Genomic DNA, 16,774 nt, shown 5'->3' on the forward strand with positions numbered 1-16,774 from the left:
TCAGGTAGGGGTTAAAGTCGCTATCTAGTTAATAGAACTGGTGACACAACTAAGGGCAAGGACTAAGCTCAAGTGTGATTTAGTCCAAGACCATCCCATGTGCAGTCAGCAGCCTAAACAATGCTTTCAATTCACTGCTCCCCAGTGTATCAATAAAATACCATGGTATTTTGGGATCCCCTTCATAGATTATTGGGAAGAATAAGTCACAGCCCTACACATGGCCTGATAAATTGAGTACAAAGGGAACAGGTAGGCCTGTGATGAAAAATAACAACTTGTCTACGAGCTGGGGGTGATGTAGCTCTTGCTCTTCTGTGGGTAGCATGGGAGGGCACCTGGTGTCAGGGTGGCCCTCTAAGGGCTGCAGCCTGTTTACCTTTCCTCAGGTCTTCCTCGGTGGGCATGGAGCCCTGGCACACATGGTAGGAGAGCAGTCTCTGCACTGCATCACTCAGTGATCGGAACTGGCTTTTGTCAGGTGTCACAGCATGGGCTTGGTCCCTCTGTAACTGCTGAAGAATGCTTTAAGAGAGAAATGCCAGTGTTGATATCATGTCAAACATGTCTGAATATCAAATCTAATCATGGTGCTTATTTGCATGCAAAGAAAATAAGATATACAGGAATACTATTTTCATAGCTCAGCAGGTTTTTTCTTCAGTTTTATACTTTGTGTATCACTGCTATGACCCTGACCTCAGAAGCAGTGTCTCCACCATCCATTTGCATGTGGGCACTCACAGAGATTTTGGCCACATTGACTACTGACCAAATAAACTCATGCTTTTAAATGCAGAAACTTATCAAATTGTGCTTCTCCTCAGAGACTTCCTATCTCTAAAGAGACAAAGTACTTTTCTCCTTAAGAACAGAGAGCAAACAGTAAGTACGCTCAAGCTACAAATCAAAGTGCAGAAAAAGATTTTCAAAGTACTTTTTCAAAAGGCTAAGAAACTAATCATAATAACCTGACTTCTGTGGTATATATATTGAAGGTTAGGAACCTGGAGAAATGTTAAAATTTAATTTGTCATTTCCAAAAGTGACTCACAAAGCTCCTTTAGTTAGCTGTTTTGCAGCAGGCCTTTTTTGTCCTCCTGAATGACTGTCCACCTAGAGATAAAAAACACCTCTTATTATTCCCTTTTGTAGAAAAAAGAAGCAGAATACAGATACACATAAAGTTCACTGTTTCAAATATTTTTCTTTTCTTTTCATATGGAACACTTCAAGAATTTGCATGTCATCCTTGCACAGAGGCCATGCTAATCTTCTCTGTATCGTTCCAATTTTACTATATATGCTGCCAAAGCGAGCACTCAAATATTTTTCAATTACCTATTAAGAGCATGTTGTAGTAGTATGGCCCACGATGACCATTTTTTTTCTGTGTACAACATCATATAGGCTTTGCCTTTAATGATCTCTTACAGTTAGAAAACAGCTTTGCCTTTAATGCTCTCTTACAGTTAGAAAACATAATAAAAACAAACTGGACAAATTGCACATACCAGATTACCAGATCATCACTAGCAGATGTCAGTTGCATATTCAGTCCTTTATGAAATTCATAAACAAAGAGTTGTTTTTTCTTTGTGGTTTTAATAAGAGTTTAAGAATTGTTACGAGTCTTATAAATGTTATTTTAATGATCCCTTTAAATTTTATCTGTTGCTGTTGCCTCTGGAAACATGATTTGTTTAGATTGCTAATCCTACTCATTCAGGAAGTGCCAAGAGGTGTTCTGTAGGAAGTGGTGCATCTTAGTGTAAATTTCCCTCTACCTTTGCTAATATCATGGCAGAACTTTTCTTATCCCAAGGCAGTTGTTGACTGAATTTTTCATCCTTACAATCCTGTCATTGTATTTAACATTAAAAAAAAAAAGAAGAAGAAGAAGAAGAAGAAGAGCATATTGTAAGGCTCCAGAATGTGCCCTGCTACAATACAAAATAAACAAGTCCACAAATTCCATGTAGCAAAGCTGTACTCTGTTAGGAGTATAGAAAGAAAGCTGTACTGTCAGTTCCTTAGAAAGAACTCAGTTTGTACTTTTTTTTTTTTTTTTTTTTTTAAGAAATGAGGTCTTGCTTTGTTGCCTAGTCAGACCTTGAACTTCTGGGTTCAAGTGATCCTCCACCTCAGCCTTCCAAGTAGAGCTGGGACTACAGACATCTGCCATCCTGCTTGGCTCGGTATGTACTTCAAAGCCTAAACACTCAAACTTCTTCTACAAAAAGCATCTTTATATTTTGGAAGAAATGTGTTTGGGTGCCAATATCATGAACACCTGAAAACTCAGTAGATACTACTTAATCCATTTTCTCAGTGGTAAACGAGGGAGCAAACACTTTGAAGCTCCTGTTACAAGAAGTTGAGGTATAATAGACATTTCTTACATCATTAAGGAAACAAGACACCTTATGTGAGAACCTGAGAAATCAACAGATCCTTTACTGGGTATTCCAGGGCAGACCTAGACTGCAGCAAGTTTTATCAAACTATTAATTGGTAAACTTCATGCAGATGGAATGAAGGCCATAGTAAAGCTGAAGACAAAAAACATTTTTTTTCCTTCTTTGGTTTGAAATGTTTTAGATTTAAAAGACTAAAGGGACTGCCTACTTCGTACATGTCTGTTTATTACTACAAAAAAAAAATCTCTCAGCAGGGTGCATTGGTGCATACCTATAATTCCAGTGATTTAGGAGGCTGAGGCAGGAGGATTGTAAATTTGAGGCCAGGAAGAGTAACTCACTGAGACTCTGTCTCAAAATAAAAAATAAAAAGGGATGGAGAAAGAGCTTACATCCTTAATACTGCAAAAAAGAAAAAATAACCAACCAACCAAACAAACAAAAAAACCCCTCTCAGTACACTAAAAACAGATCTGCTTTGATTTGATGATGGGTATATGTGTGTTTTCTTTTCTTTTTGTGCTACTAGGGATTAACACACATTTGCACACATTTAGCATGTGCTCTACCCCTGAGCTACACCCAAAGTCCCCGCTGGTATTAATGGATGAGGAAATGATGGATTCATGAAGCATTGTGAACATGTCGGAAATACACTAGACACATTAATGTTAGAAACATAAATGTAACCAAGCATGGCCCACCAGGAAGGTCTTCAGTGACCACACTGTGTGACATATAGGGGCAGGCTGGCTGTGCACACAATGCAGGATAGTAACCACAAACCAGATGTTACAACCACACTAATGTTCAGTTATGCAAATTATGAAGAAGGAGCTATGCAAATAGTTTTCTACCTGCACAGCTGGCTGGCCAGGAGATGATCCAACTGCTTTTTCCTGTTGTGGCTGTGCAGTTCCTAAAGATGCCGACATAACTTTGTTTCCAGAATCCTGTCCTATTGGAATTAATACAGAAGATAATGTTCAACAGAAATGTTAAGTCAGGTCCTCTGTATAGTCCTACAGCCCAGCATATGCAGGTGATCACACATTCTGAAAGGGAGTCCTGTTTGTGTGTGTGTGTGTTATACTGGGGATTGAACTCGGAGGTGCTCTACCACTGAGCTATACCCCCAGCCCTTTTTATTTTTCAAATTTTGACACAGGGTCATGCTAAATTGCTGAGGCTGGCTCTGGACGTGAGCTCCCCTTGCCTCAGCCTCCTGAGTCACTGGGATTATAGGTGTGCACCACCACACCTGGCTGAAAGGAATTTCTTTATTGTGGATTCATGAAGGGAGTAGGGTGGTATATTTATTCACAAAATTTAGAGGCAGAGATTAGGGTTGGTAAAGCCTATTTAAGTAATAAATCTAACTAATTAAACCAACGATAATAAACAGGAGCTATAAACACTATAACTTCACATTATCTATGATCTGAGAAATAGGCCTTAAGTACTTCAGAACCCCAAAATAAAACTTAAGGAGAGGAGTTCCAAAGAAGGAACTGACTAGGAATGTTCAAACTTTCATTCCTTTTTTAGTATTAATTGAGTAGTTACAGGTGTTCAAAGCCTTAGAAAAAATGGCAGATATAACCCACAGTATTTTTACTTTTGGGAAGGGGGAGGATTCTAAATGTATATAAGCAACATGAGTATAATCACAAAGTCACATGTGCCAAATAATACCAGATTTCGTTGTGGAATGGATATAGAAAAAAAGGAATAATCAGAGTGGAGGTGAGATTCAGTCAAAGATTTCATGCAGAACAAGGCAGGGGAGAGTGTCCCCTGGAGTTGGGAGGACAGGGACGGCCTGCAGAGAGCTTAAAAAGGCTCCTGACCTGGCAGTGCTGTGCTCAAGAGCCCAGGGATCTGTGTTTGTCTCAGGCCGTCTGCAGTCTTGGAAGTGGACATGGGGGAGGTCTGATTCAAACATTTTTTCTGAGCCTGTGAAACATATAACCAAGATGGAAAGATTAATTTCATTATTAAAAGTTTTAATAGATTACTTAAGATGCCAAACAAGTCTCTTAATGCCTACCTGCCACCACTTTAAGATTATATAACAAAACATAACTAAAACCATTATTCTCTTATCACATTGGGAGAAGTTTGCAAAGTGCATCCTCTAAAATCTATAGGCACACTGAATTTTCTCAACACCATTCAGAGAGAATGCTGAGTTGACACCAGACTATCTTTTACACCTGGGACTACTGTTTGTTGTGTTTGGAGGCAACAAGTTCATGGGAGATGAACTAGATGATATAAATAAAATTTTTTTTTCCTGTACTGAGGATCAAACCCAGGGCCTTATGCATGCTAGGTAAGTGCTGTACCACTGAGCTGGATGGTATTTAAAAACTAATAAGTTCCTTTTAGTTCTTAAAAAAAAAAAAGTATGTTTCTTTACAATGCATTTTTTTGAGGGTACTTGGGATTGGACACAGGGGACGAAGCTTCCCCAGATCTTTTTATTTTTTTTTTAGTTGTAAATGGGCACAATACTTTTATTTATTTATTTATTTTTATGTGGTGTTGAACCCAGTGCTTCACATATGTGAGGCAAGCACTCTGCCACTGAGCCACAATCCCAGCCCTCTCCCAGATCTTTTTACTTTTTGAAAAAGGGTCTTGCTAAGGGGCCAAGGCTGGTCTCTAACTTTTGATCCTCCTGTCTCAACTGGGATTACAGGAATGTGCTACCAAGCTCAGTTTATAATGCATTCTTAAATAAGAAGACAAAAGATTTTAAAAGTACCATCAAACTTCACTTAGCTGTGACACTACTACTTCATAGGACAGTTGGTTTTTCAGAGCTTTTCTTTGGTTTCATATTATAAATTCTATAAATTCTATCAGTGGATCTAGAGTTTAGTCTGACCATCCCCACAGGGGGCTTAAATTAATGATCTTGGCTCAAGCAAAATGTTTTCACTCTCCATTCACATGTGGGCGCTCACACAGAGCCACCCTGGCTGTGGTCTACTTGTGTTATCATTTCTGTTCAAACAATTAATTATTCATTTGGTTTTATTTTCTAATATAAAAATGGGAAAGATTCTGACATTACCCAAGCAAGACTAGAGGAGATCATTAAAGAGTCACAAATAATCACTTTTTTCATTCTTCCATTGACAAGGAAGGACAAATCTATACTACCCTAAGCAGATAATCAACAAATTCTTGGGAAGAAAACCACAAATGGAAAGGTCAATGTCAAAACCTTCCAGTTTCCACTGCATTTCCCCTAGAAGATCCCTCACCTTTTGCTACAGGGAATCTCTCCATCTGGAGGACACCCCTATTATAGAAGGCCATATGCCCTTCCCACAAATATGTCCAGGTCACGAATACTGAGGATCACCTTGAAGAAACACCTAACCAGGTAAAAGGTAGAAAAATAAAGTTTACCAGGGCAAGGCTGGTGGGATTCTGAAAAAAAAAAAAATGAGATCAAAAGACAAATAAATGAACCAGAATTAATATGCTCAAATGACCAAAAGTCCTTACAGTGTGTTGCCATTGCACAAAGATTAGGAATTTCTTTCAATGGCTGGTTCATATTGAATAGAAGAAAGTCATCCTCATGACTTTAGAGCAAAGACCTCCTCCCTTCTTTTTTTTTTTTTTTTTTTTTTTTTTTTTTTTTTAATATTTATTTTCTAGTTTTCGGCGGATACAACATCTTTGTATGTGGTGCTGAGGATCGAACCCGGGCCGCACGCATGCCAGGCGAGCGCGCTACTGCTTGAGCCACATCCTTTGTAATGGACATTAAGCCAAGGGGTATTGTACCACTGAGCTACATCCTTAGTGTTTCTTTTTGTTGTTGTTGTTTTGTTTTGAGAGAGGGTCTTATTAAGTTGCTAAGGCTGGCCTTGAACTTGCAATCCTCCTGCCTCCTAGTTGCTGAAATTATAGGTGTGCACCACACCATGCCTAGCTTATATTATTACATTATTTTTTGATAAAAATGGTATTAGGCAGCTTCATCTCTCACCTAATTTATCAGATACGACCTGGAATGACTCCTGATTACCAAAACCAAATGAAACAAAACCCCTGCATGAACATGTAGTACAACTGCAAGAAAAGCAAACACAAGATCTCCACAAAAGCCAGGAGGACTGAGGCTGGAAAGAAAAAAATCCTTCCTTCCCCTTTCTTTTTCTTTCTTTTGTACTGGGATTAAACTCAGGGACGCTTTACCACTAAACTATATTCCCAGCCTTTTTTATTTTTTATTTTGAGACAGGGTCTCACTAAATTGCTGAGGCTGCCCGGAAGCTTGCTATCCTTTTTTCTCAAACTCTGGAGTTCCTAGAATTATAGGTGTATACCACTGCGCCTGGCTGTATCCACTTTCTTGAGCTGAGTGGTGCTTTCCAGGGGTATTTGCTCTATAATTATTTAACTATCTTTTATGCTTTTTTGTTTGGTTGTTTTTGTGGTGCTGGGGATTAAACCCAAGGTCAGGCTGTTGGCAAGGCAAGCATTCTACCACTGTGCCACAGCCACATCCCCAACCTAATGCCTTTATGTTTTATGCATTTTTCTAAGTGTTTCCTATTTCAGAATACAAAAGTTTAAAAGAAAACAAAAGAATAATCTAGCATCAAAGCCTAAGAATTTTCTATCATTTGAGGATATTTTTATACAGTAGTGCACAGCCTATTAAAATAGGATGAGTCTGGTGAGGTGGCACAAGCCTATAATCCCAGCGGCTCAGGAGGCTAAAGGATTGCAAGGTCAAAGCCAGCTGTAGCAGTGGCAAGACTCTAGTCAACTCAGTGAGACCCTGTCTCTAAATAAAATAAAAAATAGGGCTGGGGATGTGACTCAGTGGTTGAGTGCCCAAGTTCAATCCCCAGTACAAAAAACAAAATAAAACAAAACAAAAAAACAAGATGAGGGGCTGGGGTTGTGGCTCAGTGGCCAAGCACCCTCCTAGCATGTGTGAGGCCCTGGGTTCAATCCTCAGCACCATAAATAAATAAATTAAATAAGTTATTGTGTCCAACTACAACTAAAAAATAAATATTAACAACAACAATAAAAAAAAAACCAGGATGATTCCTCTCGGAGTATGTTTCGAGATAAGTGTTTTTAAAATCTCCTTGTCTGCTTGTGTGGGTATTGAACATCGATACTGGTGCATTTTCATCTTCTAACTACTGCCATGGCTGGACTGTACCCCTTTCCTTGGGACTAGAATACTCATTCCAATTGTTACACTGTGAGGCAGAGGCTGCGGGTGGCACTGGTAGGGCTATGGTGGCAGTAATCATCATCTACTGGGGATCTTGGTCTGTCTCCTACATTGGAATCTCCTTGATGGACCAGGACAGTATGTTTAGAAAGCTCTGCTGTCAGGTCTATACTGCCTATAGAATTTCACTGGTGAACTGTTCACTCTCAGTCCTCTTATGAAGGCAGGACTTGGGTCTGTCTTGTTCACTGTCATATCCCAGAGCAGGCCCTGGCACCATGGTAGGCACACAGTAAAGGGCTGTTAAATAGAAATAAATGAATATCACTGAGGCATAAGTCACAGGGATCTGTGCCTCCTCCCAGCCCCAACTTCCCCAGAAGCCATCAATTTCTTCCCATTTCCCCAAATTTTAAGTTGCCCCAGCGAACTATCTTTTCCAGAAATAAAATTTGTCATCATCTTGATTTCATGAACTTTTAGAGAAAACTTGCTCTTGAAATACATTTCTTCCCCGGAATGGTAGCACATGCCTGTAATCACAACTACTTGGGAGGCTGAGGCTACTGGCAAGTTTGAGGCCAGCCTCAGTAACTTAATGAGACTCTGTCTCAAAATAAAAAGTAAAAAGGGGATGTAACTCAGTGGGAATTGATCTGGTTTGTTCAATCCCTAGTACTTCAAAAAGAAAAAAGAATTTTTTTCCCCTTCACAAATATAAAAACTACTTAAGTATATATATATTCCTCATTTTAGGATAATAAAGACATTTCTTTTTTTAATGTTTATTTTTTAGTTGTAGTTGGACACAATACCTTTATTTATTTTATTTATTTTTATGTGGTACTGAGAATCGAACCTAGGGTCTTGTACGTGCTAGGTGAATGATCTACCTCTGAGCCACAACCCCAGCCCAATAAACTCTTTCTAAAGTAAAAAAAAAAAAAATCATTCAGCTGAACCACTTTAAGTGGTGACCATCTGCATTTTGTTGAGGATGTAGCTCCAAGAGTTCTACTAATATAAATGGACAATTTTAACTCTGTAGACCCATGATTTTGGCAACATGTGGATCTACAGAAATATCCCAATGTACTCAAATTATCAATTCTCTCCCTCCATCCTATACTTTAAAAAAAACCAATTACATGCTAGGAAGATGATATTCATCAGACAACAAGCATTTCATTAATGAAGCAGACCATCTGGAATTTACCTGGCAGTGCCCACTGCCATAAGAATTGGTTGGGGCCAGCAAGATTGGAAAATACCCAAGGACTTCAGGTTTCTGGTCTGACATTTAAGGAAGTTTCACAGGTCTTTATTCTAACAGCTAAAGGCTAAACAAACTGAAAAGTCAAGGATTCTCCCCAGAGGGCTGGGAATATAGCTCAGTTGGTAGAGTGCTTGCTTTGCATGTACAAGGATCTGGGTTCAATCCCCAGCACCAAAAAAAAAAGAAAAAAAACAAAAAAGAATTCTAGATCTGTCAAAGGAGTGAGGCCATAGGGCAAACCACTGCCATGTACAACAGGGCAACAAACAGGCGGACAGAGATGGAGAGTCACGATCTACCAGGTCAGAAACCAGGGAAAGGGCTGTAACTAACGAACTGCTGGAGGCTCAGCGTGGCCTGCCTGAGAGACACAAACTCCAGGGGGACCTAGTCAGAGGGGACCCTCACACTTTTGTGAGTTTTACCTCCAGGAGTTCTACCAGGTCCTCATAGTGAATATCGGAGAAAAATCTCCTCGTGCTTCCTGCAGGGGGAGGGAAAAGGAAGCATTTTGAAATATGCCAGAGCATTCTGTTCTTAACAAGGCCTGCCCTAGGAGACACTATTTTCAAAAAGCCTAATCTGATGGGGTTAATTCAGAGGAAGAGAAATAACCAACTTCTAGCTTTTTATGCAGAACAAGAAGAAATATCCAATTCTAGCCCCCAATATTCATGTACTGGAATCTTAATCTGTAATATAACAGTATTGATAGTTGGGACCTTTAAGAGGTGATTAGGTCATGAGGGCTTTGCCCTCAAGAATGCCATTATCTGGGCATGGGAGTGCACACCTGTACTCCCACCTAGTAGGGAAACTGAGGTGGGAGGATTGCTTGAGCCAAGTGAGATTGAGACCAGCCTTGGCAACACAACAAGATATGAGCTCAGAAAACATTCTGCAGGAGTATGTTCTTTACAAAAGAATGTCAGTCCCCTTCCTGAAATTGTGCATTCAATCTCTTGCCCTCGCACCCATTTGCTATAGAATGATGTAATAAGAACGTCTTCACCAGAAGCTGGCCTTGACCTTGGACTTTTTAGTCTTGAAAACTGAGAGGAAATAAATTTCTATTCTTTATAAATCACCCACTCTTGGTATTTTATTACAGTAGCCCAAAATGGACTAAAACACACAATTGACCCAGAGAAGTGGAGTACTACTGTGAAAAGTGCCTGAAAATGTCAAAGTGGCTTTAGAACTGAATAATGGGACAGAAGCTGAAGATTTCGGAGGAGTAAACTAGAAAAAAAAAAACCTCTATTGCCATAATGGGAATGTTAATTTTGCTGAGATAGGAAGAAGGGCCCTTCTAGGAAATTCTGAATCTTCTTAGAGATTATGTAAGTGGTCAAGACCAATAATGCTGGTAGAAACAAGGACAACAAGGGCAAGTCTCATGAGATCTTGGACAAAAATGAGAAACCAGGTACTGGAAACTAGAATAAAGGTCATGGTTGTTATAAAGTAGCAAAAGAACTTGGCTGATTGTGTCCATGCCTGAAGGCTTTAGAGAAGGCAGAGTTTAAGAGCAATGAACTAGGATATTTGGAGGAAGACATTTCTAAGCAAAATATTAAAGAATCTATGTTGCTTCTTTTAATTGTGCATAGCAAAAATGAGAGAAGAAAGAAATAAAAGATTAAATTAATAATTAAAAGGGAAGCATGATGTAAAAATTTGGAAAATGTTCAGCCTGGCCTTGTAAAGAACAAAAAATTGTTGTGCAAGGGTACCAGGCCAGAGGCTAGTCATTGAATCAATAGAGGATGAACTTGAAGGAATTTCAGAGACCTTTTTGTTCTTGGTGGTGGTGCTGGGGATGGAACCCAGGGCTCCTGCATGCTAAGCATTCTCTGTCACTGAGCTGCACACCCTACTTCCTCATTTCAAACATCTCTGAGGCTACCCTATCACAGACCCAGAGCTCTAGGAGGGTAGTGACTTGGTAGTGGTGGGGGAGTAATGGAATGCCCTCAAAGGCTTGCTGCCCAAGGCTACCTTGGGACTTTGTTCCTGCCTTCCAGTGCAGTACTTCTCTGTTGTCCCAGCAATGGCTCAATCAGGAAGGATATATCTCATGTAGCCACTCTAGAAGGCACAAGTGGTGAGCTTTGGTGGTGTCTATGTGGTGCTAATTCCGGCACCCAGAGTATACAGACTGTGGGTCCAAGCCAGCCTCCACCTAGATTTCAAAGGATGTACTGGATAGCCTGGAAGCCCCAGCTGAAACCTCCCTCCAAGGTTCCAGAACTATAAAGCTACCGGCTGGGAGAGTTGAAGACAAGAGGCTCCAACCCTTGAGAGCTACTTCATGGGCTGAGCCTTGTAAAGTTATAGGTGGGGCTGCCCAAGCCTTAGATGACCCAACTTCTACTCAAGGGTGACAGGAAGAAGCATACAAAGTGATTAAGACTCTTGCAGCTTTAAGGTTTAATGTCGTACTTGTTGGGTTCTGGACTTACTTGGAACCAGTCACCCTTTTCCCTTTTCTATTTCTCTTTTGGAATGGGAATGTCTATTCTATGTCCGTTGTACCACTGTATTTTGGAAGCATATTACTTGTTTAATTTTACAGACTCACAGCTGGAAAGGAATTTGCCTGAGGATGAATCATGCCTTTAGTGTCAGGCATATCTGACTCAGGTAAGGTTCTGCATTTTTCACTTTTAAGTTGGTGCTGGAGTGAGTTAAAAGAGTTTTTGGGCTGTTTGGGATGGAATAAATGTGAGAAGGGCATAAATTCTGGGGGCCATGGGGTGGGATTCTTTGGTTTGAATGTCAAAGTTCCCATTCAAAGGGCAATGAGGTCATGAGGGCTTTGTCTTCATGAATGGATTAATGCCACTATTGAGAGAGTGAGTTTTTCACAAAAGGATGACTTTGGCCTCCTTCCATTTCTCATGAGTATTTTCTTGTCCTTCCTCAATTTCTCAAAAGAAATTTTAAAATATTTTTAAGTATTGGAAATGAAAATACAATTTGACAAATTTTGGGGGTGAAGCTGGATGCAGTGGCAGGCACATGCCTGTAATCCCAATTATCTGAGAGGCTGAGACAGGAAGAATGTGAAGTTCGAGGCCAGCCTCCACAACATGGTAAGACCCCTATCATACAAACAAACAAATTAGTAGAATGCAGCAAATGCAGTGATTAGATGGAAAGCTATAGCATTTAATGTATATATTAGAAAAGACAATCTAAAATCAGTCACCTTAAGAAACTATAAAAAGAAGAGAAAAAATCCAAAGAAAGTAGCAGAAAAGAAATAATAAAAATTATAGCAAAAATCAATGAAACTGAAGAAAGGAAACTGACACTGAAAAATCAATGAAATTAAAAGCTGATTCTTTGAAAAGGTCAATAAAATTGGCCTCTAGCCAAGCTAAGAAAAAAGACAGAAGACACAAATTAATCACATTAGAAATGAAAGAGGGGACATCACCTCATATTCCATGGATATTAAAATAATAATAGGATGGGGTGTATAGCTTAGTGGTAGAGTGCTTGACTAACATCTGTGAGGCCCTGGGTTCAATCCCCAGCACCATAAAAAGGAAAAAAAAAATGAATTCATGAATCTGATAACTAAGATGAAATTGACTAATTCCTTGAAAGATATAATCTGCCAAAACTCACATAAGAAATAAGATAATTTTAATAGGCTTATATGCATTAAATAAAGTTAATCAAAATTAACCTCCAAAACAGAAAGCACCATGCTCAAAGGGGTTCATAGGTGAATTCTACCAAATATTTAAGGAAGAAATCTAATTCTCTATAATCTCTTCCAGAAACAAAGGGAAAACTTCATAACTTATTTTATGAGGTCAGCATTACCCTAATACCAAAACCAGAAAAAGATTTTATAAGAACATAAAAATACAGACCAGTATTTCTCTTAAATATAGATGCAAAGATCCTCAACAAAATGTTAGCAAATAAAATTTAGTATCATATAAAAAAGAATGACATATCACGACCAACTGGAACTTATGCAAGACATGCAAAGTTGGCTTATTTAAGAATCAATTTAATGGCTAAGCACAGTGGTGCAGGCCTGTAATCCTAGCTACATGGGAGCCTGAGATAGGAGGATAGCAAGTTTAACGTCAGTCTTAGCAACCTGGTGAAAAAATAAAAAGGAGCTGGGGGTAAAACACTCCTGAGTTCAACCTCCAGTACAAACAAAAAGGGACTCAATTAATATAAACTATCATATAAATAGGCTAAAGAAGCTGGGTATGGTGGTGCACACCTTGTGATCCCAACGGCTTTAGAGACTGAGGCAGGAGGATTGCAAGTTCAAAACTAGCCTCAGCAACTTAGTGAGGCCCTAAGCAACTTAGCAAGACCCTGTGTCAAAATACAGAATATAAAAAAAGGGCTGGGGATGTAGCTTAGTAGTAAAGTGTCCCTGGGCTTAATCTCTGGTACCAAAAATAAGTAGAAAGGAAGGAAGAAACAAAGGAAGGAAGGAAGGAAGGAAGGAAGAAGGAGGAAGACAGGCTGGGGATGTGGTTCAGTGGTAGAGCACTTTCCTGGCAAGGGTAAGACCCTGGGCTTGGTCTGTGGTATCACAAAAAAAAAAAAAAAAAAAAAAAGTATGTATCTCAATAGGCTAACAAAGAAAAATCACAAGGTCGTATCAACAGATGCAGAAAAAGTATTTGAGAAAATACAACACTCATTCATGAAAACAAAAACAACAAATGTTAGCAAACTAAGGATAGATGGGAACTCTTCCAACTTGATACAAATATCTACAATAAAAGTTACAGTTAACCTACTTCTTATTATTTTTAGGTGCTTGGGACTGAACCCAGGGCCTTGTGCATGCAAGGCAGGTGCTTTACCACTGAGCTACACCCACAGCCCATCAGGACTTACTTGTTTGTTTTTTGAGATGGCTCTTGATGTGTTGCCCAGGCTGGCCTTGATCTCCTGGGCTCAAGTGATCCTCCTGCCTAAGCATCCAGAGAAGCTGGGACTACAGGCACGTCCCACCATGCCCAGCTAACATATTTAATGGTGAGAAACTTGAAGCTTTCCTGCTAAGATCAAGAACAAAGCAAGAATGTCCCCTCTTACCACTGCTTTCAACATCAACCAGGAAGTTCTAGCTAATGCAATATAAGAAAACAAAACCCACCCGGTTGATTACCTCCAGAGGGTAGTTAAGAGTTAAAATCTATGGAAGGGATACCTTGTCCCCATCTAAAATTGTCAAGCATGCCAATAGAGCAGTTTATTACCCAGAGGGGTATCTTTTTTGTATTTTGATTCAAAAGGGCACTTTCCCTTAACTTATACAAAGGCCTCTGTAAAGAGCAGCAGAGGCCCTAGGAAGCTGCTTCCTTGTGCTGCCTCTGGCCATGGCTAACTAAAGCACTAAAGGTCACATCACACTCTCTGAGAACTGGGGTGAGAGGTGGACTTAAAAGGGCAGTGGTTCTCAAATGTGAGTTACATCAAGATTACCCAAGGAGCTTCTGAAAAATGGACTTTCTGGGTTCTAACCACAAAAATTGATTCAGAAATTCAATGTTATGCTTAGGAATTTACAGTTTTTAAAAGCTCTCCAGTTGATTCTGATGCATTGTTAAGTCTTGAAAATCACTGTACTTGCCAGTGACTGTTAAATGCTTTACTTGAAATAATGTAGACAGCTTTGGGTGGTAATTGGTCTAGGAAATTGGTCAGAGAAAATAATAAAGAACAGAGAAGAGGCCATGTTATTCTAAAGGGTCCCAGAGAGAGGAGAGTCTGGTTTCTGACCCTTATAAAGAATTGTACTAGGGATGGAGTTGTGGCTCAGTGGTACAGTGCTTGCCTAGCATGCGTGAGGCACTGGGTTTGATTCTCATCACCACATAAAAATAAATAAAGGTCCACCAACAACTAATAAATATTTTTTAAAAAATTGAACTATATTTCCTGGACCTGAGCTTATTCATAGAACATATTCTCATAAACACATCAGGGTATGTTTCTGATAGCTGCAATACTTTTATAAGACATCTGACTATTTACAGTGTTCACACCATTGTGGTGACTACAGGGAAGGCAGCCAAAGGGTACCAATCACAGCCTTTCCCTCTGAAAGTTTACCATCCCAAAAACACACAGGCCCTTGAAACACAACAGATCAGTAGCGTATCAAAATTATGGTATTCAGGATTAGCTGAGCCTCATGACCATCTAGGAAACTTTTCGTCCTCCTAGTCAGTTTTGCTTTGAATACTATTTCATTATCTTCAAGCCTAGGAGAAAGATGAGACTTTCTACTAACAAACTATAAACTGCATGGCCACAGTCATCTTTTCCTTCCCTCTCTTTACGATGGAAGAGGCATATTTCCCATGGTCTACAGAGAATCCTGCCAATGCTCTAGAATGCATGTTTTCCTACCTATCAGCTTTGAAGAAAACTTCAAGTGTTTCCCATTTAAATTTTTTTTCCCCTTGATCCCACACATCCTCATAGCTACTACACCATCCGTAACCTCCATTTCTCTGAAAGGTGCCTATGCTCATTACTTGCATTGCAGTCTGGCTTCTGCGGCTACAATTCCTCGGAAATTGTCTTACCAAGGACACCAGCAGTTTCCAAGTTAGTTGCTAAATCTATTAGAAACCTCCCAGTCCTTATCTCAATGATGCTGTACTCTTCTTCCCTCCCACCTGCACTATTCTCTTTTCTCATCACCCAAGAGTCTGATCCCTACTGGCTTTACTCTTCCTCACTCTCTTTCTGTGTCCACCCCCTACATGTTAAGATGTTCTGGGGTTTCTCTTCTGGTTGACTATTTTATCTATTGATATACTAACTCTGGTCTACCTCATCTACTCCCACTGCCAGGATTACAATTTATATACTGATCAATCCTATTTTAGCCCATATTTATGTCCTTAAACTTTAGCATATATAGCTATTTGTCATCCAACCTGGTTGTCCTTCAGGAACCTCATACTTGACAACCACATCCCAAACCAAACTCAATAACTTCCACTGAAGTTAAAAATCTCTTCCCATTTTTTTTACTTCAGTGAACCTGAGTGTGTCTGTCAGGATCCTGTATGTTATCCTTATTATTTCCCTGTGGCCAAGCAATCCCAAGTTCAGGGGTAAGGCCCTGAAGGAAAGAAAAATTGAGATAAGATGGAAAAGAACACACAGTGGATACCAGTCAGTAAAGGTTTGAACTCACAATGTGCCTGGCCTATTTGGGGGACCATGCTGAATGGAGGGCTTTGACCAGTGAAATCTGACTGCAGGTAGGAACAGGAAGCTCCTAGATGATTTGGTTCAGTCACCAAGCAAATGTTTTAGGAGACTAATGTGGTGTAAATCCATGAAAGAGGATTTATCACCTAGACAATTACTACAGTTGTCTAATTAGGGGATGGTAGGAATGTAGTGGACTGTGGAGATCATCTAGACTGCTGGTTCTCTACCCTGGCTGCAACTGAGAATCACGTGGGGAGCTTTTAGAAAATACGGAGGAAAGGCATTAACCTTTCCTCCAGGCTGTTTAAATCAGAAGTTACAGAGGTGAGGTTCCGGGATCCATATTTTTTTAAAGCTCCCTGAGTATTCTATTGCTCAGCTAGAGTTTCTTCAGGAAGAAACTGTGGGACTGGAGGGAAGACCTGCTTTTTTTCTGAACTATTTAGCAACTGTTTTACATTTTTACCAACTGCATGGTTTACTTATTTTTAAGAAATGCACCAGGCATGGTTGCTCATGCCTGTAATCCCAGGGGCTTTGGAGGCTGAGGCAGGAGGATCACGAGTTCAAAGCCAGCCTCAGCAACAGCAAGGTGCTAAGCAACTCAGTGAGACCCTATCTCTAAAG

At 39.8% G+C, this 16,774-nt stretch overlaps 1 protein-coding gene and 1 non-coding gene across 7 annotated transcripts in view; both read right to left on the minus strand.

The window, feature by feature from the left end:
- The window catches only part of Bicral (BICRA like chromatin remodeling complex associated protein), a 76,275-nt gene that overhangs the window by 11,474 nt on the left and 48,027 nt on the right, over positions 1-16,774 (minus strand). For all 6 annotated transcript variants that reach the window (XM_046426243.2, XM_046426246.2, XM_058573199.1 and 3 more), the window contains 4 exons: positions 4,271-4,376; positions 3,278-3,378; positions 1,055-1,116; positions 380-525 (listed from right to left, as the gene is read on the minus strand). In XM_046426243.2, coding sequence (XP_046282199.1) covers positions 380-525; positions 1,055-1,116; positions 3,278-3,378; positions 4,271-4,376 — 415 coding nt within the window. The remainder of the gene's footprint in view (positions 1-379; positions 526-1,054; positions 1,117-3,277; positions 3,379-4,270; positions 4,377-16,774) is intronic.
- LOC124080350 (U6 spliceosomal RNA) lies at positions 1,216-1,322 on the minus strand. Its single transcript, XR_006847663.1, has one exon. It is a non-coding gene; the product is annotated as a U6 spliceosomal RNA (small nuclear RNA).

This window comes from Marmota monax, unplaced genomic scaffold (genome assembly GCF_021218885.2).
Source record: "Marmota monax isolate L192 unplaced genomic scaffold, Marmota_monax_Labrador192_F-V1.1 WCK01_AAM20220418_F8-fsc00187, whole genome shotgun sequence".
NCBI classification, from domain to species: Eukaryota; Metazoa; Chordata; class Mammalia; order Rodentia; family Sciuridae; genus Marmota; species Marmota monax.